General features: G+C 51.0%; 27 protein-coding genes across 27 annotated transcripts; 14 read left to right on the top strand and 13 right to left on the bottom strand.

The window, feature by feature from the left end:
- NEDG_00062 (ribosomal protein P2) lies at window positions 1-300 on the bottom strand (the record flags this gene model as incomplete). The annotated part of the gene is made up of 1 exon (XM_067687480.1): window positions 1-300. The coding sequence occupies one exon, from the start codon at window positions 298-300 to the stop codon at window positions 1-3; it is 300 nt and encodes a 99-aa protein (XP_067545188.1).
- A 35-nt stretch (window positions 301-335) lies between these two features.
- On the bottom strand, window positions 336-1661 carry NEDG_00061 (uncharacterized protein; the record flags this gene model as incomplete). The annotated part of the gene is made up of 1 exon (XM_067687479.1): window positions 336-1661. One exon carries the CDS (start codon window positions 1659-1661, stop codon window positions 336-338), a length of 1326 nt encoding a protein of 441 aa, XP_067545187.1.
- A 26-nt stretch (window positions 1662-1687) lies between these two features.
- Window positions 1688-2542, top strand: NEDG_00060 (uncharacterized protein; the record flags this gene model as incomplete). The annotated part of the gene is made up of 1 exon (XM_067687478.1): window positions 1688-2542. The coding sequence occupies one exon, from the start codon at window positions 1688-1690 to the stop codon at window positions 2540-2542; it is 855 nt and encodes a 284-aa protein (XP_067545186.1).
- Window positions 2543-2609: 67 nt separating this feature from the next.
- On the bottom strand, window positions 2610-3179 carry NEDG_00059 (uncharacterized protein; the record flags this gene model as incomplete). Its single annotated transcript, XM_067687477.1, has 1 exon — window positions 2610-3179. The coding sequence occupies one exon, from the start codon at window positions 3177-3179 to the stop codon at window positions 2610-2612; it is 570 nt and encodes a 189-aa protein (XP_067545185.1).
- A 246-nt stretch (window positions 3180-3425) lies between these two features.
- NEDG_00058 (uncharacterized protein) lies at window positions 3426-4946 on the top strand (the record flags this gene model as incomplete). Its single annotated transcript, XM_067687476.1, has 1 exon — window positions 3426-4946. The coding sequence occupies one exon, from the start codon at window positions 3426-3428 to the stop codon at window positions 4944-4946; it is 1521 nt and encodes a 506-aa protein (XP_067545184.1).
- Window positions 4947-5034: 88 nt separating this feature from the next.
- On the top strand, window positions 5035-5865 carry NEDG_00057 (uncharacterized protein; the record flags this gene model as incomplete). The annotated part of the gene is made up of 1 exon (XM_067687475.1): window positions 5035-5865. One exon carries the CDS (start codon window positions 5035-5037, stop codon window positions 5863-5865), a length of 831 nt encoding a protein of 276 aa, XP_067545183.1.
- Window positions 5866-6138: 273 nt separating this feature from the next.
- NEDG_00056 (uncharacterized protein) lies at window positions 6139-6864 on the bottom strand (the record flags this gene model as incomplete). The annotated part of the gene is made up of 1 exon (XM_067687474.1): window positions 6139-6864. The coding sequence occupies one exon, from the start codon at window positions 6862-6864 to the stop codon at window positions 6139-6141; it is 726 nt and encodes a 241-aa protein (XP_067545182.1).
- Window positions 6865-7699: 835 nt separating this feature from the next.
- NEDG_00055 (uncharacterized protein) lies at window positions 7700-8995 on the bottom strand (the record flags this gene model as incomplete). The annotated part of the gene is made up of 1 exon (XM_067687473.1): window positions 7700-8995. The coding sequence occupies one exon, from the start codon at window positions 8993-8995 to the stop codon at window positions 7700-7702; it is 1296 nt and encodes a 431-aa protein (XP_067545181.1).
- A 24-nt stretch (window positions 8996-9019) lies between these two features.
- NEDG_00054 (uncharacterized protein) lies at window positions 9020-9733 on the top strand (the record flags this gene model as incomplete). The annotated part of the gene is made up of 1 exon (XM_067687472.1): window positions 9020-9733. The coding sequence occupies one exon, from the start codon at window positions 9020-9022 to the stop codon at window positions 9731-9733; it is 714 nt and encodes a 237-aa protein (XP_067545180.1).
- A 366-nt stretch (window positions 9734-10099) lies between these two features.
- Window positions 10100-11269, top strand: NEDG_00053 (26S proteasome regulatory subunit T4; the record flags this gene model as incomplete). Its single annotated transcript, XM_067687471.1, has 1 exon — window positions 10100-11269. The coding sequence occupies one exon, from the start codon at window positions 10100-10102 to the stop codon at window positions 11267-11269; it is 1170 nt and encodes a 389-aa protein (XP_067545179.1).
- A 113-nt stretch (window positions 11270-11382) lies between these two features.
- On the top strand, window positions 11383-11985 carry NEDG_00052 (uncharacterized protein; the record flags this gene model as incomplete). Its single annotated transcript, XM_067687470.1, has 1 exon — window positions 11383-11985. One exon carries the CDS (start codon window positions 11383-11385, stop codon window positions 11983-11985), a length of 603 nt encoding a protein of 200 aa, XP_067545178.1.
- A 282-nt stretch (window positions 11986-12267) lies between these two features.
- On the top strand, window positions 12268-12558 carry NEDG_00051 (small ubiquitin-related modifier; the record flags this gene model as incomplete). The annotated part of the gene is made up of 1 exon (XM_067687469.1): window positions 12268-12558. One exon carries the CDS (start codon window positions 12268-12270, stop codon window positions 12556-12558), a length of 291 nt encoding a protein of 96 aa, XP_067545177.1.
- On the bottom strand, window positions 12555-13070 carry NEDG_00050 (uncharacterized protein; the record flags this gene model as incomplete). Its single annotated transcript, XM_067687468.1, has 1 exon — window positions 12555-13070. The coding sequence occupies one exon, from the start codon at window positions 13068-13070 to the stop codon at window positions 12555-12557; it is 516 nt and encodes a 171-aa protein (XP_067545176.1).
- A 328-nt stretch (window positions 13071-13398) lies between these two features.
- On the bottom strand, window positions 13399-14586 carry NEDG_00049 (uncharacterized protein; the record flags this gene model as incomplete). The annotated part of the gene is made up of 1 exon (XM_067687467.1): window positions 13399-14586. One exon carries the CDS (start codon window positions 14584-14586, stop codon window positions 13399-13401), a length of 1188 nt encoding a protein of 395 aa, XP_067545175.1.
- A 67-nt stretch (window positions 14587-14653) lies between these two features.
- NEDG_00048 (histone-binding protein RBBP4) lies at window positions 14654-15892 on the top strand (the record flags this gene model as incomplete). The annotated part of the gene is made up of 1 exon (XM_067687466.1): window positions 14654-15892. The coding sequence occupies one exon, from the start codon at window positions 14654-14656 to the stop codon at window positions 15890-15892; it is 1239 nt and encodes a 412-aa protein (XP_067545174.1).
- A 388-nt stretch (window positions 15893-16280) lies between these two features.
- Window positions 16281-17060, top strand: NEDG_00047 (uncharacterized protein; the record flags this gene model as incomplete). The annotated part of the gene is made up of 1 exon (XM_067687465.1): window positions 16281-17060. One exon carries the CDS (start codon window positions 16281-16283, stop codon window positions 17058-17060), a length of 780 nt encoding a protein of 259 aa, XP_067545173.1.
- Window positions 17061-17150: 90 nt separating this feature from the next.
- Window positions 17151-18896, top strand: NEDG_00046 (DNA repair and recombination protein RAD54B; the record flags this gene model as incomplete). Its single annotated transcript, XM_067687464.1, has 1 exon — window positions 17151-18896. The coding sequence occupies one exon, from the start codon at window positions 17151-17153 to the stop codon at window positions 18894-18896; it is 1746 nt and encodes a 581-aa protein (XP_067545172.1).
- On the bottom strand, window positions 18835-19197 carry NEDG_00045 (uncharacterized protein; the record flags this gene model as incomplete). The annotated part of the gene is made up of 1 exon (XM_067687463.1): window positions 18835-19197. One exon carries the CDS (start codon window positions 19195-19197, stop codon window positions 18835-18837), a length of 363 nt encoding a protein of 120 aa, XP_067545171.1.
- Window positions 19198-19257: 60 nt separating this feature from the next.
- NEDG_00044 (uncharacterized protein) lies at window positions 19258-19755 on the top strand (the record flags this gene model as incomplete). Its single annotated transcript, XM_067687462.1, has 1 exon — window positions 19258-19755. The coding sequence occupies one exon, from the start codon at window positions 19258-19260 to the stop codon at window positions 19753-19755; it is 498 nt and encodes a 165-aa protein (XP_067545170.1).
- Window positions 19756-19853: 98 nt separating this feature from the next.
- NEDG_00043 (uncharacterized protein) lies at window positions 19854-20195 on the bottom strand (the record flags this gene model as incomplete). Its single annotated transcript, XM_067687461.1, has 1 exon — window positions 19854-20195. One exon carries the CDS (start codon window positions 20193-20195, stop codon window positions 19854-19856), a length of 342 nt encoding a protein of 113 aa, XP_067545169.1.
- Window positions 20196-20380: 185 nt separating this feature from the next.
- NEDG_00042 (glutathione peroxidase) lies at window positions 20381-20911 on the bottom strand (the record flags this gene model as incomplete). Its single annotated transcript, XM_067687460.1, has 1 exon — window positions 20381-20911. One exon carries the CDS (start codon window positions 20909-20911, stop codon window positions 20381-20383), a length of 531 nt encoding a protein of 176 aa, XP_067545168.1.
- A 25-nt stretch (window positions 20912-20936) lies between these two features.
- On the bottom strand, window positions 20937-21548 carry NEDG_00041 (uncharacterized protein; the record flags this gene model as incomplete). The annotated part of the gene is made up of 1 exon (XM_067687459.1): window positions 20937-21548. The coding sequence occupies one exon, from the start codon at window positions 21546-21548 to the stop codon at window positions 20937-20939; it is 612 nt and encodes a 203-aa protein (XP_067545167.1).
- A 174-nt stretch (window positions 21549-21722) lies between these two features.
- NEDG_00040 (uncharacterized protein) lies at window positions 21723-22904 on the top strand (the record flags this gene model as incomplete). Its single annotated transcript, XM_067687458.1, has 1 exon — window positions 21723-22904. One exon carries the CDS (start codon window positions 21723-21725, stop codon window positions 22902-22904), a length of 1182 nt encoding a protein of 393 aa, XP_067545166.1.
- Window positions 22905-23043: 139 nt separating this feature from the next.
- On the bottom strand, window positions 23044-23592 carry NEDG_00039 (uncharacterized protein; the record flags this gene model as incomplete). The annotated part of the gene is made up of 1 exon (XM_067687457.1): window positions 23044-23592. The coding sequence occupies one exon, from the start codon at window positions 23590-23592 to the stop codon at window positions 23044-23046; it is 549 nt and encodes a 182-aa protein (XP_067545165.1).
- A 14-nt stretch (window positions 23593-23606) lies between these two features.
- NEDG_00038 (uncharacterized protein) lies at window positions 23607-24110 on the bottom strand (the record flags this gene model as incomplete). The annotated part of the gene is made up of 1 exon (XM_067687456.1): window positions 23607-24110. One exon carries the CDS (start codon window positions 24108-24110, stop codon window positions 23607-23609), a length of 504 nt encoding a protein of 167 aa, XP_067545164.1.
- A 30-nt stretch (window positions 24111-24140) lies between these two features.
- Window positions 24141-24806, top strand: NEDG_00037 (translocation protein SEC62; the record flags this gene model as incomplete). Its single annotated transcript, XM_067687455.1, has 1 exon — window positions 24141-24806. The coding sequence occupies one exon, from the start codon at window positions 24141-24143 to the stop codon at window positions 24804-24806; it is 666 nt and encodes a 221-aa protein (XP_067545163.1).
- A 12-nt stretch (window positions 24807-24818) lies between these two features.
- On the top strand, window positions 24819-25394 carry NEDG_00036 (DnaJ -like subfamily C member 9; the record flags this gene model as incomplete). Its single annotated transcript, XM_067687454.1, has 1 exon — window positions 24819-25394. One exon carries the CDS (start codon window positions 24819-24821, stop codon window positions 25392-25394), a length of 576 nt encoding a protein of 191 aa, XP_067545162.1.
- Window positions 25395-25405: the final 11 nt, after the last annotated feature.

The following is a 25405-nucleotide window of genomic DNA, read 5'->3' as shown; positions in this document are numbered from 1 at the left end:
CTAGTCAAAGAGACCCATCTCTCCAGAGTCTGACTCTTCCTCAGAGTCCTCTTGTACGGCTGCAGCCTTAGGAGCAGCAACTTCAGCGGCTGGGGCCGATGCAACAGCAATGGTTTGGATTTTTGACCTTCCCAGGGAAATAAGCTCTTCTGGAGTCTTTCCCTCTACCTTCTTAAGAAGGGTGCTGAGCTTTTCCATATCTACCTCTGCTCCAATAGACTTGAGCAGTCCGGATATCTCTTCTTGTGTGGGCTTTCTTCCTACCTTGTGCAATAACTGGTATGCTACTAAACAGTCCATTCTAACAGGGGAGCAAAATAAAAATAAATTTAGATTTAGTGTCTCAGGCGATAGACCCGGCTTACGGCCAGCTCCTTGTACACCAGTGAGTTTGGCGAGGAAAGAAGCATCAGAAGAAACCTCTGAAGATCTTCTGGCGAGAGGTTCTGGAAGGCATCTTTGTGTTCCAGGAGAGTGTTGTTGAAGTGGGTAAATGACAGTTTGGTTTTCTCGATAAAAAACGAGAAAAAGTCTTCAAGGTTGCTGGCCATCTGCTCTCGACCTGCGCCTTCAAAGGGAGGGTTGGGGGTTGTGGTTGAGTTTGTGGTTGGGTTTGTGGTTGGGTTTGCGGGGGGTGCCTGTGAGGGGGCTGGCCCTGAAACGTCGTAGGTTTCTTGGTCGTTGATGTGCAGGAGCTGGCGTACCCAGTGTCTTACCCGCGGGGCGGGGAGGCTGCCTCGGCCGCTGATGGAGGGGATAAACACCGCTGAGGGGGGCGCCTGCCCATCCAGCAGCTCGTAAAGCAGGACACTGTTCTTTTCGTCTAAAACGTAGACAAGTGGGGAGAAACCTACCCTTTCCACCTCGTTGAAGGCCAGGTAGAGGTGCGGCACTGAGTTGACAAACACGCTCCAGAGGGCGTGCTTGGTGTTGTAGGCGGCAAGGAACAGGTGCAGAACGAGCTGCATCGCGTTTTTGTTTTTCCGGCAGAGCTTAACCAGGACTCCGGTGTAGTACATGCGCTCTTCCGGGTGCACTGAGAGCCCGAGAAGCATTCCACCAACGATCTCTTTAATCGCGGTGTTTTCCATTTTCATGAACCGGTGCAGCTCCTGGATGGCTAGTTTTGGGTGGGTTATGTATACAAGGGAGATTTTATACGCGGTGAAGGCGTCTCTGGCCGATGACACGGCTTCAAGCGAGGCAAGCTGTTCTAGAGAGGCGAAAATTGCCGCAAGCTCGCTAATTCCTGGTAGCTCAAGGGTCATCGGCTCCAAAGCAACGGGCGTCTCTACCTCTTCTTCTGCTGGATCAATCACCAGGGGCATAAACTGGGCACTGTCTTCGGGGCCCAGGGACCTAGTGAGGACGTCTTTGATGATTTGGGTGTTCCACCGCCTTTCAAGGTAGAGCAGGGTGTTGGAGAAAAGGAAAAAGTTGCTGGCAGATGCCTTTAGAATGGCGGCCTCTTCCTGAAGCATCTTCTCGGGGGTAAGACTTTTTGCAAGCTCGCTGCCAATGTAGTTGGCTAAAGTGTGCTTTTGGGGCATGTTTGTTATCAAGACCTCCAGCTCTGACTTTCTGTTCTCGTACGCTGGGATGAGAGAGGTCGTGTACTCTTCAAGCGTGGCTTCGCACAAGTTGAGAAGGTGTTCATTCATATAAAAATTTCTGCGCTTCTATTTATATGAAGACCCTTCCCCTAAGCACCGGAGACACCATGAGCGTCCTTGGCCTGGGCACGTACGAGATGCCCAAGGATGAAGTAAGCCAGGCCATTCGCACGGCCATGAATAGCGGGTACCGCCTCTATGACACCGCGCAGGTCTATAAAAACCAGAAAGAAGTATCCGAGGGGATCAAAGCGACAGGCATCGACCGCAAGAGCGTGTTTATAACGACTAAGGTGGCCACCAGCAACCAGGGGTACGAAAGAGCCAAGGCTTCAGTTAGAGAAAGCCTGGAAACCATGGGGGTGGAGTATTTGGACCTGGTGCTGATTCACTGGCCGGGTGCCAAGGGCCTGGACCTGCAGAGCCGCGAGCACAAGAGCCTGAGGCACGGGAGCTACCGCGCGCTTCTGGAGCTCCAAAAAGAGGGGGCGGTACGGAACGTTGGGGTGAGCAATTTTATGGTGGGCCATCTAACTGGCTTATTTGAAGAGTTTGAAGAAAAGCCGCAAGTGAACCAAATTGAGCTGTCACCCATCTGCTTCCCCAGGGAGACAGCCGACTTCTGCCAGGCAAATGGGGTGGTGGTCCAGTCCTACTCAACCCTGGGCCGGGGACTGCTTCTGAGCGAGGAGTGGGTGCAGAGGTACCCGGTGCTTAAAAACCTGAAAAACCAGGGAAGCATTTCAGCCCGGGTTCTTAAATGGGCGATCAACAAAAATTTTTGTGTTATTCCCAAAAGCATCACTCCGTCGCGTATTGAAGAAAACTTTTCAGCACTTTCAGTTGATCTCTCCCCAGAGGACGAACAGGCCCTGGACGAGTTTCCAGTCAGCCACAGAACATGCTGGGACCCAAACACCATCCTCTAGGTCCCTGTCAGCCACAGGACATGCCCACAGACCAAACCGCCCTTTGTGCCCCAATGACCGATTTATTCTATATAATGCGGGGCTGGTACATGCATTCTTCTTCATTATCCTCCCAGTTTCCACAAGTTTCAGGTACTTTGTGTGTTTTTGGCTTTTTTTCCTTGGGCTTTTCCTCTATTGGCTGGTAAAGAGCTCCAAGTCTGTTTAGGATTGAGTTGCACTGGTCAATGTTTCTTCCAGTAGCTGATTTCTTCTTCTGTGGCTTGCTTTTCTTTTTCTCAAAGAACGAGTTAAACATTGAAAACTCCCTCCCCGAACAACTGTTCATTTCGTTAATAAGCGCTGAAAAGCTGTTCTTATCTAGTGATGGGGCAGTGCTGGTGGTGGAAGTGTGTTCGGTGGAAGGGGTGTGGGTGTGGGTGTAGTACTCTGCATCATCTACCTCCTCTATGTCACTCTCACTGTCTAGTAAGTCTCTCTCATCAGCTTGGCCATTTGCAAGGTCAAAAAAGTCATCTTCCAACTCATTGTCGTGTATCTTTCTGTTGAGTATGTCAAAGATCTCTTTTTCTTCTTGGTTCCTCGGAGTGTGTACGGCTTCTTTTGAGAAGACCAGACCATTGTACTTCTTGTCCATAAAAAATAAAAGACAAACTATTCATTTTTATAATACCTCCCAGTCCCAGTCCCAGTCCTTGGGTCGTGGGTTGTATCGTACCGTACTGTGGGTCGTGGGTTGTACCGTGCCGTACTGTGGGCTGTGGGTAGTCCTTGGGTCGTGGGTTGTACCGTACCGTACTGTGGGTAGTCCTTGGGCCGTGCTGGGGTATGAACCCTAACCCTAACCCAACCCAACCTAACCTAACCCATAAAAAAAGAGAGAATGTATATAGGGAACGAGAAAACAATGACATTCACAAACACACCTGATATGGATGGAATGGGTGGAATAAAAGATCAGGGCGAGGAATGCGTGCCAAAGCACGCTGTGGAAACAGACTGGGGAGAAGAAAGTGCCGCATTTGGTGAGTTTGTTGGTTGCAAAGAAACAAGGGGCAGCGTTGGAGAATGGGTGGCGGACTTTGGGTCTGTGGATGTACAAGCACCCAAGAGCCTTCCAAGCAACGAGGCTCTGAAAGCATACTACTCACATGACCACCGAAAATCCAAAAGTGAGAGGAATGGTGTAGAGAATGTGTGCTTCTCACTTGATGAGGACCAGAGTTTGCTACTGGATGATTCAGACACTGAGAATTTAGACACACTGGTCCAAACACCTCTTCCCGCTTCCTTTTGCAACCTATCTATATCTCTGGAACAGGCAGTAGCAGAATTGAAATGGAGTACTGAAAGGCTGGAAACACAGATTATGGAGTACAGGGCAAACGCTAGAAGTGCAGTCGAAGCCTTAGAAGACGGGTGGCCTAGGATGGCCCAGATAGAAAACAGCCTTTCCCAGGTACGAAAAAAGCACAGAGACAGGTTGTGGAAGGTTCTTGATAGGCAGAAAGGGCTAGGGTCGGGCGTACTAAAGGTTCTAGTTGACATACAGCCACTGGTCGTGCAGCTAGAGGCAATGCTGAGCAAAAGCAAGCTCTTTTTACAAAATATTCAGGTTTTCGGGTTAGTGTTCGGGTTAGTTCGGGATAAAATGAATAGTGAAGCGATACTTGCCACCATGGGCCCCGTGGATAAAACAGAGATACTCCGGATTAATAAGGACATTTACCAGAAAACATCCGATCTTGAGATAGATATCAACATGTACATGTGCGGTGTGAAACAGGCAGAAAGAATGTACAGGGATTGCATGGGGGCCGAGGCCTCTTACCAGCCACCACAGCCAGTGCCGCTATTTGCGTTTCTAGAGTGTCTCAGCCTAGCTGCTGTGGTAACTTACACCCAAAGTCTTATCACTAGCCAGTTCTTGACACTGGGCGGCATCTATCAGAGCGGTTTTTATGCCTGTGCAGTGCTTTCTCTGATGCTTGGGCACCTAGGCATCACCGTGGTAGATGGGGCTAAACTCTATAAAAGCATGGTCCATGCGCACGCTACCAGCCCGAGCACCAACAAAAGCCCAAAGAACACGTCCGGGTATATAGTTCCCGGCACAGTCTTACTGTTCGGGGTGCTCGGGTTTTTGATCGGGTACATGGTGATAATATCAACTTATAGCCACCTAATCGTTTGGCTTCTAGGGGCAGGGTATCTTGCCAACGTCTTTTTACTGGTGATATGGCCCCATATCTCAGAGAGATACTTTGAGGGTAGAACGTGTACCACGTACCCGAACCTACTGGCACAGGCAGTGGTTATTCTGGCGCTTGCCAGTGTGTTGAGGTGCTTATTTTCATCTGGAGGGCACTTCGCCATTCCAATGCGTTCGGTAGTGCTGTTCTGAGACAACCCCGAACACTAACCCGAACTAACCCGTTGTTAAAATTACTGTTTTAGGAAACTATAAATATTTAAAAATTTTTAACACAAAAATGATGAACGAAGAACACGAGAGATCAAATAGTGATTTGGGAACAGAAAATGCACCCGAACACACTCTAGCCACAACAGCCCCAGAAGAGAATACTGGCCCCGCTGCTGATGCACCACCTGCCGAGACCGTTGTTGAAGTACCACACCCCGAGGCTCAAAGGCCTCTCCCGGTTAACAAAACCAACGCCAGTGAACCCCTAAAGATTGTTCGGATGGCTGCTTTGTTGATGCCTCTGTGCTTCTTCGCTGCCATTCTAGTCAGGCCTCTTTGGATGGCTATTACCCACCCATCTCTTACCATTTCCAAACACAACAGCTATGTCTACTGGTTAGTTATACTTCCGGGCTCTTTATTTGGCATAGAAGCAGTCTTTACCATTTGTGGTAGTGTTTTCTATCACACGGCTGTTAAACATAGCCCAGACACACCCCAAAGAAATCAGGCTTCCCGTATGGGCAGCTTCCTCAGGTTAACCATTGCCATCGCATGCACCCTTGTTGGTCTGTTTGCCCTACCTGCACTTCAAACAGCGATGTTAAGACACCTGCCTATACGCATTGCGGCGCCCTTGTTGACAATCGAATACATACTCGGGTGGGCGCACGTTGCAGTCTTGTTCGTTGGTATTATGAGTCTATGGCTTGTGGAAAGTCTGACCCCCCTTATAACTCGCTATAAGTCCAACCTTGGCCTTGATAATGACGTGTTGATTGCCTATTTGGTGATGTGTGGGGCCATCTGGCTTATTCTTGGGTTAGTCCTCTTCACGGTGTGTGATACCATCCCCTATGTCAAGCATGTTTTTGCACCAATAGCCGTGGTGGCATAATCTACCCTTTGGCTAGGGTCTAGCCTCATAATTGGAATAAACTGGCTTTGTTTTCGGGTTTTCGGGTATAGTTGGTGCCGTGTCCTAGGAAAGGTGTCGTAAGATACCCCAGCCAGCATCCGCCCAGTGATAGTCCTTGGACATTGCTAAAGTGTTGTTTATTACATCGGATTAGTTCGGGTCGTAGGATGTCTTGTTCTCACAGTCCGCGTGGTGTTCTGTTCGGGATGTATTTCACTCGCAATTAGAAATGCTGGGAGACAGTTGGGAATGTTATATAAAGTGGAATAGCGCCTCTAAGGCCTTGTATGGGTGTGTGGGAACGTTAAACACTAACAACGATTCGACAAAGAAAATGATGGTTCCTATGAGTGATAAGGCACAAAGACAGATGTAAATCCTGTTAGTTAATGAGGCTCTATCAACAAAAATAGAATAACCATTTGGTTTGTCTAAAGCTATTTGCTCGGGCTGGGAGTCTACTATACAGACAGCACAGTTTAGTGAGTAAATTGCCATTAAACCCACCAGTTTTAGCACTGAAGGTGAAAACACAATAAATACACTAAACAGCCCCACCACCACGAGAGACTTGCCCACCTCGATAAACACGCTCTTAAACAAGGCATGCACACCTTCCTCAACGCCGTCTATGGCTCTGGCCTGGAAAAGAGTGTTTATCTTGTTATATCCGATACAGTAGACAGACAACACCCATCCAACCAGGGATGTGTACGTGGTAATGGCCATCAAAAGGGTGGCGCACCACCCATACACCGACCCTGGCTCCATTTTGGTTAGAATACCCACCCCCTGTACAGCGAGGGTTATTAGCCCAAGCATCCGAACGGCTGGGGGTATGTTTACGTAGTTGGAGGCATAGTTAGGCTCTATGTAAGCCGGGGGCGGTGATTCATTCAGGGTTAGTCTGGTTGGCGGGGCGTGTGTCATATCTAGCTCATTTAATGGCTCATCACCATTTTGTGTTGTGTTTGGCATCTTAAATAAAAAACCGAAAAATTTTTATAGATTTAAGTTAGTTCGAGTTACGGAGATCAGTAACGATTTTTTTTGCAAAAAAACAGTAACAGGAAAATAGCCCGAACCAATCTGGCCCAAACACTGGCTACAACCAGCCCTTGTACCTGGCAAGACAGACCAAGACTGTCTAGGTCTAGTTGCGTGCATGCATGGCCTACCAGGTTTTCAGTCTCAACCATGCTAATGGTTTGGGTCGTTTGCGTTGGCTTGTGGTGGGTGCTCGGGTTAGTTCTCACTAGTTAGACCAGGAACCATGGGCGGAAAGAGTGTGCTACACCCGGATAAAGGCTTGTGTTCGGGATGTAGGTACAACATATAGCTCTTGGTACATATCTTCTAATTGAGACACAAGGCTTAGACACTCAGTCCTTAACCTGGCAAACTCTTGGTATTCTTGCTCGTTTTGTCCAATGGGGTCGGCCACAAGCTTTGCATGGTCGCTGTTCAAACTCCTCAAGCTTAATCATGGACACCCGGCACTCCTCCAGAAGTTTTCGGGTTTTCGGGTTTTCGGGTTTTGCTCGTTATTGCGCTGAAGGTCCATCTCTTTGGTGCTTTAAAACTCATAAATAGTGTTATTGAGTATCTATCCCTATCTCTATCCCTAACACAATGCTCGGATCTTTAGATGGGCCTGGGGTTGTGCAGTGGACCCAACCGGACCCAACCCAAAACCATACCGTTTATTAATTAAATAAGGTTACCGAAATATAAAATAGACAGATTTGTTGAACGTAGAAGTAGCACCATGAAAAAGAAGAGCGGTGGCAGTCGGTTGAGAAGTCTTTGAGCTTTAGAGAGGAAAAAGAACCTTCTCTTTAAGCACCCGCAATCCAACGCTCTTCCACTCCTTATCTGTGAGCCAGAGCTCCCTTCCTGGCTCTATGTTGGACAGGGCATAAACCCCTCTCCAGGCCGTTCTATTTCGCTCATCTTCTGTTAGGTGAATGTATGCAGTCTCTGGGCCAGTGCTTGGGCCTGTTGCTGGCTCGTCTAGGAGGCAGGTGGCCTCTTGGTACTCAAGGCTGTTCTTCTCCTCGCCCACCTCCTTTACAGCCCCTGCTTCATCCAGCTCGGGGTTGGTGCTCAGGGTGGTGTCCTGGGTGGTGCCATCGTCTGTGTGCGCGGCGGTTAGTGTTCGGGTTCGGGTTATATAGATAAGTGCTGAGCTAACCTTTTTCATCCGCTCCTGTGGTGATACACTGGCTAATACCCTGGCAACTTGTTCGGGGAGGGATAGTTCAGGGTCTGGGGAGGCGGAAGACTCTTCCTCCACTGCTTTGATGGCACACTGCCTAAGAAGCTCATCGCTTTGTTTTTGCTCGGCATAAACATCTATGTTGTGCCTGGTTTTAAAGTGGATGCTAAACTCTCCCAGCTCAAACGAGCCGTTACACAAATGGCAGACGCAGTCGGTGGCAGCAGTCTTTATAACTTCTTCCCGCTTCAAAAAATCATCGACAATGTCTTCTCCATAGAGAGACTTGGCACAGGCCATGCCCTCAATGTACCCCTCTGGAAGAAGACAGTTGTCCTCAACGCAAAACACAGAAGCATTCTCAAGGTTGCTCACAACCACGGAGTTAGAGATGCCCAGGCCCAAGCTAACAGCTAAAGACATTGGAACAACCATAACACCCTTGAAGCCTCCGTGGGTGACAACACTATCAACCATGTTCATTACACTGACCCGGTTCAGGCCATCAGGGAAGACCAGGCCAATGAAGGTCTCCCCAGGCTTAAGCTTTTGCTGGCTTGGCAAGGTCTTTTCCACCTCGTGTATGCTTTCGATCAGGCGAGACAGAGACACTTCTTTTTCTTGAAGCAGCGCCGGTGTCTTTCCAATGAGACAGTGCATGCGAACACTCTCCTCATTGTTTTTGTAGCAAAAGTCCTCAGTAGCACTAGTGTACTGCGTAACCACCACGAGGTAGGTGGTATCGAGGTGTGCTCGATAGTTAGCATACCTTTCTGACTGTGGGACATAGTAAGATGAGTCGTTCTTCATAAAGTAGCTGTAGATGTTCTTGTTTGCTGTTTGAACGCCTTCAGACAAGTGCACTGACAGGAAGGGAGGCGTGTATTTCATATTTTTATTTTTTGCAGACGACTTATGGACTTTAGCCAACTAAACTACTACCAAATGGACACCATCCTCAGTGACTGCTCAGAAGACAGCCACCCAAACATTGAGAAGGGCACTCTCCACCGGTGGAGGAAGGAAAAGAGAGACATGCTCAGAGAGCACCTTAGGTCCCAGATTGGGCAGTTGACGGAGGCCAGTAGGCAGAGAGAGCTAACCGGGAAAGAAGCCGCCGATCTGACAAAGGCCCAGAAGCTCCTCCGAGAAAGAGTCGTTGAAAAAGAGTCAGTTACTTGTTTGGCAACACCGCCCAAGCCGGAACACAGAGCGTGTGAGCAGACCACACCCGAACCCGAAAGCACAACAATCTACCTGATAACACCGCCGCCCCACATCGAAGGAATGCTTGAAAGCGTTGCAGAGCTTCTTGCAACAGCAGATCAGGTGCCAGAATACATAGCCTACTTCCACGACATGCAGGAACCCGAACTAACCCGAACACTTTCCCACGACACAGAAGCAATGGCATACCTTGAAGAGGTGCTCATAATAAACAGCCAAAAGAACAACAAAACCAGCGCCCTAAGAATTGCTCGATTTATAACGGTTTTTAGCATGTTTATTTCAGCACCAGGCAACCGCGTTCCCAGGTGTCTACACCCGAAAACAGTTTTTTTAATCGAACGGCAGAGTGAAGAGTACCTGGCCAAGGTCTGGAGCCATCTTCACACCCCACAGGCCTAGCACCGCCCAGCCCCATGCCCATACCGTAAGCCCATACCGTAAGACCCCAGACCCATGGCACCGTAAGCCCCCAAACCCCAGACCCAGTACTAGGGCAGTTTGCAATTAGGGTCCTATGGTGTAGCGGTAGCACCCGGGACTTTGAATCCCGTAACCCGAGTTCGATCCTCGGTAGGACCACTCTTTTTTCTTCGGGTACTCCCGCCCGGCCCCAGACCAGGCCAAAGCACGGTATGGAAGGTGTTTCTGGCGCAGCAAGGGCTATCACCTCTGTCATTAAACTTTATATCTGTGGTCGAGTGTTCGGGATGCTTGGGGTGTGAGACCTTTATTTATAGTTTAGTTTCTTTTGTTATTTTATTGCATATGGACCACGAGAAGAAAGAGGTGCTACTAAACTACCACGATGCCATTGCCAGACACGGAGAGTCCCTGGATTTGATGAAAAAGATGAGAGAGGCACTAAAAACTCAGGAGGACGAGTATTTAAAGACAGAGCAGGATATAGACGCCCTCCAGAGTGTTGGTCAAATGGTTGGAGAGGTGCTGAAACAGTTAGACGATGAAAGGTTCATTGTTAAAACGTCACAGGGCCCCAGGTACATTGTAGGCGCCAGAAAAACCATCCCAAGAGACCTGCTCGTCCTAGGCGCCCGGGTAGCTTTAGACATAACCACCCTCACCATTATGAGGTACCTACCCCGCGAGGTTGATCCTCTTGTCTACTCCATGTCCATAGAAAAGCCTGGGGATGTCTCTTTTGATAAGATTGGAGGACTCTCAGAGCAAATCAGAGAAATACGCGAAGTAATTGAACTGCCCATCAAGAACCCCGAAATGTTCCAGCGTGTGGGAGTAATGCCACCAAAGGGCGTGCTTCTCTACGGCCCCCCAGGAACGGGCAAAACGCTTCTGGCCCGAGCAGTGGCTGCAACACTCGACTCAAACTTTCTAAAAGTGGTCAGCTCAGCGATTATTGAGAAATACATTGGAGAGAGCAGCCGAATGATTCGGGAAATGTTTGCCTATGCCAAAACACACCAGCCCTGTGTTATCTTCATGGACGAAATAGATGCCATTGGCGGAAAAAGATCCTCTGACAGCACATCCTCAGATAGGGAGGTGCAAAGAACCCTAATGGAGCTTTTGAACCAAATGGACGGTTTTGAAGACCTTGGGCGGGTCAAAGTGATTATGGCAACCAACCGGCCAGACATTCTTGACCCCGCCCTCCTTAGACCGGGAAGACTCGACCGAAAGATAGAAATACCCCTCCCAACCAGCCAGGGGCGTTTGGAGATTCTTAAGATACACTCAGACAAGATGGAAAAGCGGGGCGAGCTAGACTACGACTCCCTGGTTAAAATGTCCCACGGCTTTAACGGAGCAGACCTAAGAAACGTCTGCAGCGAGGCTGGAATGCTGGCTATCCGCGAGGAAAGAGACTTTATCACCCAGGACGACCTGATCCGAAGCGTTCGTAAGATTGCCGAGCAGAAAAAGCTTGAGGGTCGCATGGACTACAAGAAGGTTTAAGGCTACGCAGTAACCCCCGAATTAACCCTCTGATCGGCAAAGCAAAGTCTGTGGTCCGCCAATAACCAATAGAATTTGTCGGCCCATTCTTAAGGAGGCCTCTGAGGGATCGGATGAACTTTGAAGAGAAGGACGCTCTGGCGCCGAACGACGTGCTCTGCTCAACCATCGGAAAGCTATACTCGCTGGAAACAGGAGACAGAGCCTCAGCACAGATTTCCTTCACTATCAAACGCGCCAATCTATCGACACCCGTTGTTCTGGGAGCCTTTTACCTGGCTGTGGCTGCCCGTGAGAAGGCAAGTGGATACATTTCCAGGCTCCAGGAAGAGATGGAGGCCCACGTTATCCGAAGGGAAGGCATCCAGAAACAGATCGATAACTGTCTTCGTCTCTGTGAGAATGCGTCGGTGCTGTTTTCCATGTCCCTGATTCTCTCGTCCAAGTACTTGGTGGACAGGTCGTATGTCAACCGAACGTGGTCCAATATCCTTATGATGGACAGAATAACCGTTAATGAACACGAGCGCACACTTTTGCTTATTTTTGGGCACAGCATTGAACTGACCGAAGCAGCACTGGTCCATGTACTCCAAAAAATGCAAAAGACCGTCTCCCCCCCAGAGGCAGCTCCCTACAAGAAAGAAAGCAGGCTCCTAAAAATCGTCAAAAAGGCCATTTCCTGCATCTTTAGTAAGAACACCTCTAAAAGCTAGCCCGGGTACAGCGCAGGACACCTAGCCCGAACACAGCATGCAGTACACCGTGGCACAGTTCAGGGGACAGTTCGGGACGAAATAAATGTTTAGTAGGTCAGTGTGTTCGGGCGTGGGCGGGGCCTGGGGGTGTCTCGGGGTAACGGGACAGGATATTAAAAAACAATGTTCTCAGAGTAACTATGACTATTGCCCACGTCGGCCGAGTAAAGCTCTTCATCATTAAACATAACTATACGGACATGGGTAAAAAATAAGCAAAAAATAAGCAAAAAGTGAAAAATGGACACAGAACAAGAGATCACTCACCAAGAGGAGACAGCGCCCCAAACACACGTCCAAATTAAAGTTGACGATCAAATGGGAAGTACCTGGTCTTTTAAGTTAAAGAAACATACTTCAATGGGCAAGGTCTTCTCAGAATACGCCAAAAGAGTCTATGGCGCAGGCTCAGTCAACAAGCTCCGCTTTATTTACAATGGAAGAACCATCACGGCAGAGGACACCCCGGATGCCCTGGACCTGAAGGACGGGGCACACATAGAAGTCTTCTCCTCGCAGGTGGGGGGCTAGAGGGAGGACGGCCTGGCCTCTTTAACTTTTCTTACTGAGCAGGCACCGCTGACGCTGTACGCCTTTTGGCCAGAGGCTAGCACGACGTACCTGCTCCCATCAACAGACGCCCGAACTAGCCGAACCTTCTTCTCTCCACTGGTCATTTCGTAGGCGTTCTCGCCTGCCCGGACAATGCGCCCCACCTCTTCAGGCAGCGCCTCAAAGGTTATGAGCTCATACTCCCCAGCTCCCATAAGCGGCACCTCAAAGTCAACCTCCCCGCAGCGCTCGGGGCCTGAAGGCTCTGCCTGGGCGAGCGGTCCGGCGGGTGCAGGCTCAGCAACTAACTCGCCAAATAAAACCCCTTCTGTTGCCGTTTCAACCACTGAGCGAGCAAGAACAAGAAGATCTGACGTAACTGCATCTGTGGTTGTGGTAGGAACCTGGCTAACGCCTAGAGAAAAAGATAGCTTAAAGTCGTTAACAGAGGGAAGTGTGTCGTCTGGGAAGAGCGCGTAGCCAGTGTCCATCTCTCGGGGCCAATAAAATAAAAGTTTAAATAAAAAAGGGCATGTGGAGAGTAGTCTGAATTGGGTTATGGGCGTTCTCCTAGACCCACCTTTCGAATTTAACTATCCAGCTAGCAACAGCCATCTCAACCGCTGTGCGGGATGAAACACTTCTTTCTGGTCAGCTGCCGCCATAGGAGTTTCCTCCCCAGTCATCTCGACCCGGCGCTTGCTACTCTCAGACCTTCCTAAGGGCGAACCCTTTTCGAAAGCTTCCACCTACCAGGGGCAGTAAATAAATTTATTTAAATAGAGCACGGATCTACGGGTCTACGGGTCGGCTCCGGGTCTACATACTGCTGCACTGAGTCTGGGACTGCTGGTGGGAGTGGGCGTGGGAGCCGTCGCTTTCTCCCTGGCTGGCAAACTCCTGGATCTTCTTTTTCTTGACAAACTTTGAGGGAAGGGCCTCTGGGTGGGCGGCTGGTGTAAACTTGCCCACTTCCTCGGCAAAGGCTGCTATTTTGCTTGCCCCGGGGAAGACGGGAATAATTCGAATGAAAAGGTCTCCGGTGTACCCCTTCTTGGTGGGAAGGCCTTCGCTTGGGACCCTTAGTAGCTCCTCCCCCAGGTCAATGTTGGTCAGTTCGGGCATGCCGACGGAAATCACTCTTTGGTCGACTGTCTTGATGGTTAGCGGCTTGAGAGCGACAAGGTCTGCGAGGGGGACTTTGATAACGGTGCAGAGGTGCTCGTTGGTTAGTCTGATAAAGTTGGGGTCTTTTTTCACCTTGACCACGAAGACAAAGTCTCCGGTGACCATGCCTGGGGCTTCGTCGCCGTACCCTTCAAAACGGAGCTGGTCGCCGTCGCAGGCGCCTTTGGGGACGCTGACTTCAACGATGTTGTGGATGGTGGACGATCCTTTGCCCGCGCACTCGGAGCAGGCCGGTCCGGTGGCGGTGTAGCCGTTTCCTCGGCAGGGGCTGCAGGAGACCTCTCTTTGGAGGCGCATGCCGCCCATGTTGATTAGCTCGGCGTAGACGCCGGCGCCCTGGCACTTGGAGCACTCTTTCCTGGAGGGGTACCCTGAGCCTTCGCACTTTTTGCAGGTAGCTCGTTTTCCGACCTTGTATTTGGCCTGTTTTCCGTTGATGACGTCAAGCAGGGTTAGCTCGAGGTGCTCGGCTCGGGGCTGGCACTGTCTTTGCCTGCTGTGGCCTTGCCCGCCAAAGAAGGAGCTGAAAATGCTGTCGTCAAAGCCAAACTGTGTCTCGTCTTCTCCGGTGTCGTACTTGCGCCGTTTTTCTTCGTTGCTAAGGACGTCGTATGCGTTGGTAATCGTCGAGAACTTTTCGTTCATTTCCTTTTTAAGAGCTTCTTTCTCTTCGGTGGTTTTGCAGGCTTTGAGCGCACCAATGACGGTTGGAGCGTCTGCGTGGTACTCTCGAGCCAACTTGTTGTAGGCTACTTTGATGTCTCTCTGTGAGGCGGACGTGCTAACGTTAAGCGTTTTGTAGTATCCTAGCCTGTCCATTAGCACAGATAAATTTTTGCTCGATTTATATAAGGAATTTTCTGGAAGAATATTCGGAATTTATTTCATGGAGAAAAGCGAGCAGAAGCAGATTGCAGCAATGGAAGAGTGCTCAGACGAAGAAAACATAAGAATTAGTGAAGATTTCAAAGTGTGGCGAAAGAACGTTCCTTACCTCTACGACATGCTTCTTTCACACGCTCTCTCGTGGCCGTCCCTAACCGTTCAGTGGTTCCCTGACGCGGTGCGCAACGAAGAGGCAGAAACCACCACCCAAAGACTCCTCCTGTCCACGCACACCTCGGGACAGGCCGAAGAGTTCTTGCAAATTGCCACCGTCACCCTCCCAGACACCGTCAGCGACTCAAGCGTTCGGACCCTGGAGGACGGAGGCTACGGCTTTGGAGACTCAAAGGTCCGGATCTCCCAGAAAATACCGGTAACGAGCGAGGTGAACCGGGCGAGGTACATGCCAACCCAAAGCAAGATTATTGCCGTTCGTAACGACACCCCAGTAGTCGCCATCTACGATTACACCAAGCACCCTTCCTTTGCCAAAGAGGCAGCACCGGACCTGGTTTTTGAGGGGCACACCAAGGGGGGCTTTGGCCTCGCCTGGAGTCCCGCTAAGGAGGGCGAGCTTCTCTCGGCGGGGTACGACGGCCTCGTTTGCGTCTTTGACACCAGCGCCGGGCCAGCGCCTGCAGGCATCATTAAGCAGGCTGGAGAAATTAACGACATTTCCATTTCCCAGACGGGCGAGATGATTGCACTGGCAATGGACCTGACGGGAACGGTCGTTATTGACCGAAGAAGCGGAGACAAAAAAGCGCTGGCCACGGGAGAGACCCTCTGTGCCCAGTTTTCCCTGGAGGACAACGGCCTGGTTGCAACGGGCTCCAAAGACGGACAGGTGCGGGTCTGGGACGTCAGAAACGAGAGCGCCCCCCTGCACACGCTCCAAAGCCACACCAACAACGTTGCCCAGGTGCAGTGGTCGCCCCACCTCCCCTCAGTGCTGGCCTCGTCAAGCACCGACCGAAGAGTGAATATCTGGGACCTTTCCAAGATCGGCGCCGAGCAAACGGAGGAGGAGCGAGAGGACGGGCCCCCAGAGCTGCTTTTTGTCCACGGAGGCCACACCGACGGCGTCTGCGACATTGCCTGGAACCCCCATGAGCCGTGGGAGATAGCCAGTGTTGCCGATGACAACATTCTGCAAATCTGGCAGGTATCTACCGAGGTAGCTCCCGATGGCTCAGACCATGGCTCAGACGATGGATCGGGCCATGGATCGGGCCAGTAGTGGGCTGGTTCTATTCTAGGGCCACCGAAACCTCGAAACCTCGAACTAATTAATCATGGACCTTGGACCTTGGATATGGACCGTCAATAAACAAACCAGACCTGTCTTTGTGTCTTTTGCCACAGCACGGTACAGTACAGCAATGCCACAGCACGGTACAGCACGGTACAGTACAGCAATGCCACAGCACGGTACAGCACGGTACAGTACAGCAATGCCACAGCACGGTACAGCACGGTACAGTACAGCAATGCCACAGCACGGTACAGCACGGTACAGTACAGCAATGCCACAGCAAGGTACAGTACGGTGCGTTAGGCTGGATTAGGTTAGCACCCAAACACTAACCAGAACATTGGGGTATAAATTAAGAAATAATAAACAAATAATGGCGCTTACATTCAATTGGACAATAGGGAGATCACTCCTGGCTGAAGGTTTGTGCACAGCTCTGTTTGCCTATGCCGTTTACTCTGTAGTGACTGGAACGGCAATTTCTGACTCTTTAGCGACGCAGAACGTGGCCGTTGGACTAACCATTGCGTTTTCAAGTGTGGCCATCATTTATGCTTTTATGGATGTTACCATTGCCCACTTTAACCCAGCAATCACCCTGGCAGCTATTCTTCTGGGAAAGCTTCCCATTTGGATGGGCCTGGGGTACATCATCATGCAGTGCGCTGGTGCAATGCTGGCATCTGCAGCCATGCTTCTCTGTAAGCCTGGGTCCTCACAGTCGCTTTTGGCACTGACCAGGTCAACGGTTGCTCCTGATGCAACAATTGGGAATGCCATTCTGACAGAAATGATTTTGACGGGGGTACTGACCTATGTAGCCTTTTCCGTGGCCATCAACGTCTTCAACCCCCCCACCCAGATCAAGATAGAAGTTCCTGATGAAGTTGAAGATAATGATAAGCTAAGAGTGGTTACATCCCAGGCTCCAAACCGGTCGGCGTTTGCCCCAATTGCGATAGGCTTTACCCTGGGCTTCCTCTCCCTGCTTGGCGGAGGATCCAGCGGCGGAGTGTTCAACCCGGCCATTACCCTGCCGCCCGTGCTTTTTTCGGGCGTTTGGTACAACGTGTGGGTCTACTGGGTCGGGCAGTTTGTTGGCGGCTTTGTTGGAGCGTTCCTCCACGTGGTCATCTTTGCCAAATCCATCTAGCTGCTTGAGTAGCACCGCGCTCTAACCCGAGCAAGGCCCGTACCTTGACCTTGCCCAAGGCCTAATAAACAGAATGGTCTAGTTTTTTCTATGCAGTGCTGGTTTGGAAGGAAGAGCAGCCAGGTTGAGGGAGAGGAAGGTGTGCTTAGGCGCACGGGAGGAGCTTTCACCTTGTTTTCAGGGAAAGGCGTGGCTGTTGACCGCGTTTACCTCAAGAGCGGATCTGTGTACATCGGTGCACTTTATGTGGCTACCACCTGCGCAACCAAAGAACTGCCCCCAGTCTCTCTGCCCGCGGAAGGACCCGGGGAGACATCAGCGCCCAGGACAGTTGCAGGCAAGAGGGCGCAAGTACCCCCGCCCCCAGAAGGGTCGCTGGTCTTTACCAGGCGGGCGTACATTGAGCCGGGCTTTCTTAGGCACTTCAAGGACTACCAGGTGGAAGGGGTGCAGTTCATGTTTGACCGGCTCAGGGCCTCGGACGGCGCCATGCTTGCAGATGAAATGGGTCTTGGCAAAACCTTCCAAGCAATTGCCGTTATTTATCTCTTCTGCAAAGCCGGAGGGCAGGTGCTGGTTGTCTCTCCGTGCTCTTTGGTGGGCGTCTGGGAGCGAGAGATAAAAAAGTGGGTTGGAACGCTGCGCGTCTTAAACGGGGTTGAGAAGCACCCCAGTAAGTTTAGAGGCAGCCACGACGTTCTTCTTCTGAGCTACGAGCGACTAGCAACTTTCAAAGAGTGTGAGAAACACAACTTTCCACTCGTGGTCTGTGACGAAGCACACCGCCTAAGAACAGCTACGTCCCAGGCACTCACCGCCCTTAAAAAGCTTGAAAGCAAGCGGCTTCTTCTGACAGGAACGCCCTTCCAGAACAGCATCCAGGAGTACAAGAACCTGCTTGGGCTGATTGATGCCCGCGCTGAAAAGGCAAAAGGCCCCAAGGAGCTGGCAGCTATCGCTGAAGACGCCGTTCTCCGAAGAAAAATCGAAAGAACCAGCCTTAGCCTCCCACAGAAACAAGAACTGGTCTGGCTGGTGGAAAACAGAGAGGCTGAGGCGTACATAGCCCACTACGCGACCCTGGACGACCAGCCAGGCATTCACGCCATCCAAAAGCTCCGCGTGTTTCTTAACACGTCCCCAAGCAAGTGGCAGGTCTGCTTCTCCCTGGTCAGAGAGATCCTGTCGAGCGGACACTCCCTGGTCATGGTCAGTAGGTACATTGAGGTCATTAAAGAGGCCCTTGGGATGATCCAGGGAATGGCGAAGAGGAAAGAAGTGCCCCTCCCAGCGGGCGACGTGGTCGTTTTCCACGGAGAAATGCTGGTCAAGCACCGGGAGCAGGCACTCGCCCACTTTCAGAAGCCTGGGCAAAAAGTCATCATCCTATCGGCTAAGTGTGGGGGCGAGGGGCTGACCCTGGTCAAGGCCACCCAGATGATCATCATTGACTCTGACTGGAACCCGGCCAATGACCTTCAGGCAATGGCGCGTGTCTGGAGGCTTGGACAAACCAGGCCCGTGACCATCCACCGGCTCTTCCTGATGGGAACGATTGAGGAGTACATTCTTTTGGTGCAAATGAGGAAAATAGAGCTGCAGAGGGAAATAGAAGGCGAGACACTGACCAGAAAGGAGGTGGAGGAGCACCTGTCCCAGTGTGAGACGCAGTGTCTCCTCGCGCCACAGGACTCTTCAATGGTCCACGACTGGTCGGGGTGCATGTGCACCGAAGGCGCAGAGCCCACCCCGATCCAGGGATACACCCACACCTTCAGCGAGGTGGGCCTGGTGCTGAAGCAGACGGTAAACGAACTTTCTGCATGCCCTGAATAAATCTAAGCATTTTTTGGGTGTAGATAAGGCGGCGGTGGAGGGTCTGGGCAGCTCTGGCGCTGCAGAGCTTTAGCTGGACCCTCAGCGGCCCAGCAAACAGGGCCAGGTCCTTTGAGCAGTGCACCGAGGTGGCAGCAGCAGCCAGAACGCAAACAAGGACTTCTTCGCTCCCAAAGTATGTGGCTGAAATGATGACGTGTGTTCTGGTTAGGGAAGCTGTTAGTTTGAGGAAAGGAGCTGCAAGGGTGTGTGTCCACTCTTTTTGTCTGTGGACTGATAACCGCTCAATGCCCCAGATCATTAAAAAATCAAAATGCAAGATATTTATTCGAAATATAGCACTTACTTGCTTGGAACCTTCATGGCAGAGGGGGAGGCGAGAGGAGAACTTTCAGTACTCGCTGGGTTCTTGGTCTTTTCTTCAACTCCGTCAACGGCCTTCAAAAAGCCTTCTCTCAGACCCTCGGACACATCAACGACCTTTCCCCCTAAAGAAGAAAAGAATCCTCCAACGGCCTCAGCAGTACTGGTCACAACATTGGATGCCTTTTCTTTGGTGGACGGGTCGGACGAAGGTCCCGAGGAGGATGGTCCCGAGGATGAAGGTCCCGAGGATGAAGGTCCTGAGGAGGAGGGCTTAGATGAGGAGGAAGGTCCCGAGGATGAAGGTCCTGAGGACGAGGGCTTAGATGAGGAGGAAGGTCCCGAGGATGAGGGCTTGGATGAGGAGGAAGGTCCCGAGGATGAAGGTCCTGAGGACGAGGGCTTAGATGAGGAGGAAGGTCCCGAGGATGATGGTCCCGAGGCTGATGACTGGTCTGTTGGGGTGTTTGTTTGTTTTGGCATTCTACCTCCGTAACAGTCACGAATTTATAGGGAACAGGAGAACATTGGCTAATTGGTGCTTAGTGACAGGCTTTTATTGGCTATCTCTTTTTGGACGGGTCTGGGAAGGATTTACTTCTCAGATGGCTTTCTTAGTGCCTTCCCAGTGATTGAGTTGTCAAAAGAGCCTGAGGACTTTTCCAGCTTCTTATCGGCTTCATCCGTTGCTTTGTAGAAGCCACCCCTTACACTGTCCGAGGCATCGTTCACTTTCTTAATCGCTTTGTCTGAGGTGCTTGGCTCGGGCTTTGGGCTAGTTCCCGCTCCCGTTCCTGGCGCTGGTTTGGTTATGTCTTCTTTTATCTTTGTTGCTACCTCCTTGGTTTTAGCAACTCCCGCCTTGCAGACCTCGCCTGTTTTGTTGGTAGCGTTGTTAATTGTCTCTGACACTTGTTTCTTGGTGTCTTCTGGCATGCATGGAGAATCGCTCGGGTATTTATAGATAAAGAGGAGAGATGTAACTGTTCGGGCCAATGAAAACGTAATTGATGGACACGTTTCTCGGGTTCTCGGGTTCTCGGGGTTGACTGGTAGGGGGTACTGACTGGGGGCTGTCTTGCTAGGGGGTACTGTTCGGGGGTACTGACTGGGCTGTCTTGCTAGGGGCTGGCTGGGGGCTGTACTTGGGCTATCTCGCTTTCGTACTCTGCAATGGTTGCCTTCATTTCTTGATAGGTGTCAGTTGGTGAAAAACGGGTGACTTTTTGCCCGTTACCTGAAATTAGGAACTTGGTAAAGTTCCATTTAAGACTGGTAGTCCCTAGAATGCCTCGGGCTTTGTTTGCTAGCCACCCAAGAACGTCCACCCCGTTGTTGGCGTTTCTTTTGGCAAAGACTGTGGACGTGGCAAACACCCGCTCTTCTTTCAGCCTGGCAATGGTTTCCTCGCTTCCTCCATGCTCCTGGTCAATGAACGAGTTGATTTGGCTGGGAAAGAGGAGTGCTTCAATGTTTGGGTGCTTTTGGGCTAGAGTTCTCAGTAGCTCAAAGTTTTTAGGTGCTAACTTGCAGTTGCTGGCTGTGTTAACGGCCAAACAAACCTTGCCTCTGTACCTGGAAAAGTCAATCGTCTCTCCAGTAATGCTTGTGTCTGCGAAGTCGTCGAAGCTGCTTGGTGCGTTGGTCTCCATAATAAAAAGAAAGTTATTCGGTTTATTAAGCAACATGGCGCAGAGAGTCCTCTGTCTGGCAACAGAAGCCAGTGATCGCGTCCTTGATCCTTCTAAAAAACCGAACAATAGCTGAGCTACTTTCATTGTTCTCTGCCAGGGGTGCTCCCGGGCGGGGGTTGGACATTTGATTGGGCCGTGGGGGCATGCCTGTGGTTGGCCCCTTCATTCCGGGATTGGACCCAGCCATTGGCTTGGGGACTGGAGCTGGGCCCGTGCCAGGCTTGGAAACGGTGTTAATGGGCTGTCCTGGCTTGGGGGCCGAGGTGCTTGGCTTGGGGGCGTCAGTGCTGGGCTTGGGGGCCGGGGCAGAGTTTGGGTTGACGTTAAGAGCGTTGGAGATTTTGCTGGATGGCACTTTTTCTTCGGGCTGGTTGGTCTGTGAAAGCTTGGGCTTGAGAGGCGCGTTTTTGTCGTCGGCCTTGGGGGGGTTGGGGACCTGTGTTTCAGGCTTTTTGGCTTGCCCGTCAGCCGTTGGCTTGGCTAGTGGCTTGGGTCCTGGGGTTGTCTCTGGCTTAGTTTCAGCTTCGGGTTTGTCGTTCGGGTTAGGCTTCTTTTCGTCTTTGTTGTGATTTAGCTCTCCTCCTTGTATTGGCATTGTGGTGGCCCTTCTGATCTCTATTTATACTTTTGCCCCCTGACCAAACCCCCGTGCTGGGCGACCAATAGGGAGGTGTTTCGCCCCTAGCCCCGATTTTCTCCGTGATCGGTGATGCGTTGTGATGCGTTGTGATGCGCTGATAAGGGGCAGGGGTAGCAGAAAAATCTTTTTATGCACGGAGACGGAGTAAGCAAGCCAATGGACAGTGCCCTGGAAAAGGGGTGTGGAGGGAGTGTCTGCTTCAAGGAGCCGTTTTATCACCGGGTGGTTGATAACTTTCTTCCGAACGAAGTGTTTGCAGACGTTCTGGGGGTGTATGGGTCAACCCAGTTCTTGAAAAAACACATTGACCTTTTTCGCTTCTACCAGTCCCCAGAGCTGCGGCATGCCAAGGAGTACGCCTGCTTTCTTACCAGTGTCAGAAAGGAAATGGACAAAGATCTTAAAAAGCTCAAAAAGGAAACAGAAAATGAGGAAATGGACTTATTTGCTTCGTACTATCAGCAAGGCGACTTTCTTCTTCCACACGACGACTGTGTTGAGGGCAGAGTGTTTGCCTTCTCTTTCTACCTCAACACCCCGCACAGTACCCCGCACAGTACCCCGTACAGTACCCCGTACAGTACCCCGCACAGCACCCCGCACAGCACCCCGCACAGCACCCCACACAGTACCCCGAGCCCTAACGGGCGTCTGGTTCTTTATGAGAACGACGGGGTTACTCCGTCCAAGTGGATTGAGCCCATAGCCAATCGCTTGGTGATTTTTGAAGTGTCCCCACTCTCCTACCACGAGGTGGAAAGTGCCTGGGGGGAAAGAAAGGCGCTGACTGGATGGCTACGCTCGGCCAACCACTGTCCACAGAGTAAAGAACTACCCTACACAACCAATAGGCACCAAATCTTCTCAACCGAGGACATGGTTACCATAGACCTTCCCTCATCCCTGGTCTCCATCCCCATCTACGAGACCCTGGAGCCTTTCAGGAACGTGCTCAGCGCCCTGCCCTGGGTGCCCCGTTTAAACACCATGTACTGCCGAGGGCTTGAGCCCGACCTGGCCCGAGCCGCCGCCCACCTTAACATCATTGGCGTGAATGGAACACCGGTGGATGCACTGGTGCTGCGCCTGGAAAAGGGGGGGTACCTTCTTCTGAACGATCCGTTCAATCGGCCCTCGCGGTTTCTGGTAGTTATGTCCATCTATCCCGGGAGTATTTGCTTAGTGGATGGTTCAGGTAACATTGCTGAGGAAATAGATGGGGAGGGAATGTATCTTTTCCCAGGACAGGCTAACGTCTTTATTCCTTTGGCCACTTCACCCGGGTACGTGGTAGCCTACCGAATGGATTAGGCTGGGCCACAGGTCCTTCAATAAATCATCACGCGCCCCAGCACCTAACGGCCCAGCACCCCGAAATCCTGAAAACTCGAAAACCCGAAATCCCGAGAACCCGAAATCCCGAGAACCCGAAACCCCGAAACCCCGAGAACTACCACTCCTCAAGTATCCAACTAAGACCTTGGCAGATGGCATCTTTAGTGATGGGGGCCTGGGTGTGCGGATGCTTTTGGTCGTGTCCATCAACTATCAGGTACCTTCTCTCAGCAAGGAGGTACTTCACGCTTTTTTTGAAAAGGATGTAGTCTTCAGGTGCCTGGGCAGTGGAAATAACAACAAGAAGAAGGGCAGCCGTCTGATTGGCTACTTTGATGCTGTCTATTCGCGCCAGGACTTCTTTGATCGTGGTGGAGCTAAGACTTTCTATAAAGTAGATAACACCATGCATGTTCTGAACACAGTCCCAGAAAACGTCGCTACTCTGATGGTTGTGCATCTCAAGCACCGAGAAGGTTCTTCCTGCTGCAGTAATCTTGTGGTAGACCATATACTCGTTCGCGTACTTGAAAAGCACCCGGAATCCAGCAACAACAGATGAAAAGAACTCATCTACCAGGGAGTACCTCTTAGCCTGCCACGGCTTAAGCACCAGGATGGAAAGAGTGTTCCCTCTGTACAGCTTTGAGAAGATAAACCCCATAAACAAACAATCTGCTACATCGCGTCTTTATGTCCGAGTCGCTGGTAGCAATGGGTGTGGTAGGAAAGAACCTTCCCCCCTCTCTGCAGAAGAACCAGGGGAATGGTAAGGTCGTAAGGACTGCTCCTCCTAAAACACCCAAGACAGACTCTTTCCTCGCTGAGAGCGGCAACGTACTCGGCTGTGCTGTGGAAAGCGTTCGATCTATCGATGGCACTTGGGGTGTGGCTGCGTAAAAACTCTGCCAAACCAGCTATCTCTGTTTTTGTGATGCGAATACCTGAAGATGGACTGTTTTCTATTTCTGTGCCGTTAACAACCAAGGTAGGAACGGGTGCATCTGGAAGACTCTCAATCGCCGGGGCGGGAGAGGTCTGCTCTCTTCTCAGAAGAGCAATCAGCCGGTGAATTTCGGCCATGTTTGTTTCCAGCTCTCCCTGCTCCAGGAAAGTGTCCTTCAGGGCGCTTAGAATGGAAAGGATCCGCAGGCAGCACTCTTTCCTGGCAAGCGCGTCCATTATTTAAATATTTCTTTTGGTAAACAAATAATGGCAGAGAAAAGGGCAGTGGTCAGAACGTTCACTCTTAAAGAGGCAGAGAAACTCCTCCGAGACCTGCCAACAAAAGACTCTACCCTGAACGGAATTAAGCGCGTTGATGTATTTAAAGGGTCGGATGCGCTAATTCACCTTATGAACAGTAAAAAGCTCCTGAGCGAAGAGGCTAGAAACGTTATGAACACTCTCCTGGAGCAGCACTACCTGGTGCGGGCCAAGTCAGAGGGCGAGCAGCATACCATTGACGTTTCTTACGACTTTGCAGTTAAGAGCGAGTACATCTGGATCGTTGAGGGGTCGCAGCTGTTCACCATTCTTATCAGTGCTCTGGTGCTGGCTGGATCCTTGCTTTTGGCAATGTTCCCCATTTGGCCAAGGTTTATGCGGATGGGCACGGGGTACCTCTTCTACGTTGGCCTCTTCCTGTTTGCCCTGCTAATTGGCATTTCCATCGTTCGGGTTTGTGTGAATCTGGCTATCAGGGTGGCAGTTGGTAGAAGTTTCTGGATTTTCCCCAACCTTTTTGAAGAGTGTGGGATCCTGGAAAGCTTTGTGCCTTTCAGTGCCTGGGAGGACGAAGCAAAGGAGGAGGAGGCTGCAGACCGTGCCAGTGTAGATGCAGCCACGCCTGTTGGTTCGGGTACAAATGAGGAATAAAGAAAATTTCTTATGAAGCCAGAAGAAGCAGCAGCGCTTTTGGGATGCACAGTTGGCAGCACCGCAGATGAGATAAAGAAAGCGTTTAAGAGGCTTGCTCTAAAGGTCCATCCTGATCGGCCAGGAGGGTCAGAAGAGGGGTTCATGGCGCTAAACACTGCCTATGACGTACTAACCTCGCAGAAAAAGCCCTCGACAATCACCAAGAACGCTTTTGACCGGTTTAAGACGATGTACCAGGACTCACTGGAGGAGAGGGAAGAACTTGTCTCTCTCTACCGAAAACACAAGGGAAACATGGCCAAGATCGTGGACGCTATGCTTCTTGGGGAGGACGAGTCGGAAGAGAGGTACCGAGCCTTCCTGGACAAACTCATTGCCCAGGAAGAGCTTCCAGGCTTCCCGATCTACCGAAAAAAGCTGCTCACCAATAAGCCGCGGCAGAAAAAGCGGCAAAAAGAGGCTGCCGAGGCCGAAGAACTGGCCCAGGCCCTGGAAAAGTCGGCACAGAACAGGAACGAAAGATGGAACGCGATGATTGCCCGGCTTGAGGAGAAGACAGGTGGAAAGAAGAAGCGCAATAAATAGTTTTGTTTGTT

The sequence above is a fragment of the Nematocida displodere genome (genome assembly GCF_001642395.1).
Source record: "Nematocida displodere strain JUm2807 chromosome Unknown 1, whole genome shotgun sequence".
Lineage (NCBI taxonomy): Eukaryota > Fungi > Microsporidia > Nematocida > Nematocida displodere.
The sequence above is the reverse complement of the archived record's forward strand: the minus strand, read 5'-3'. Positions and strand labels throughout refer to the sequence as shown.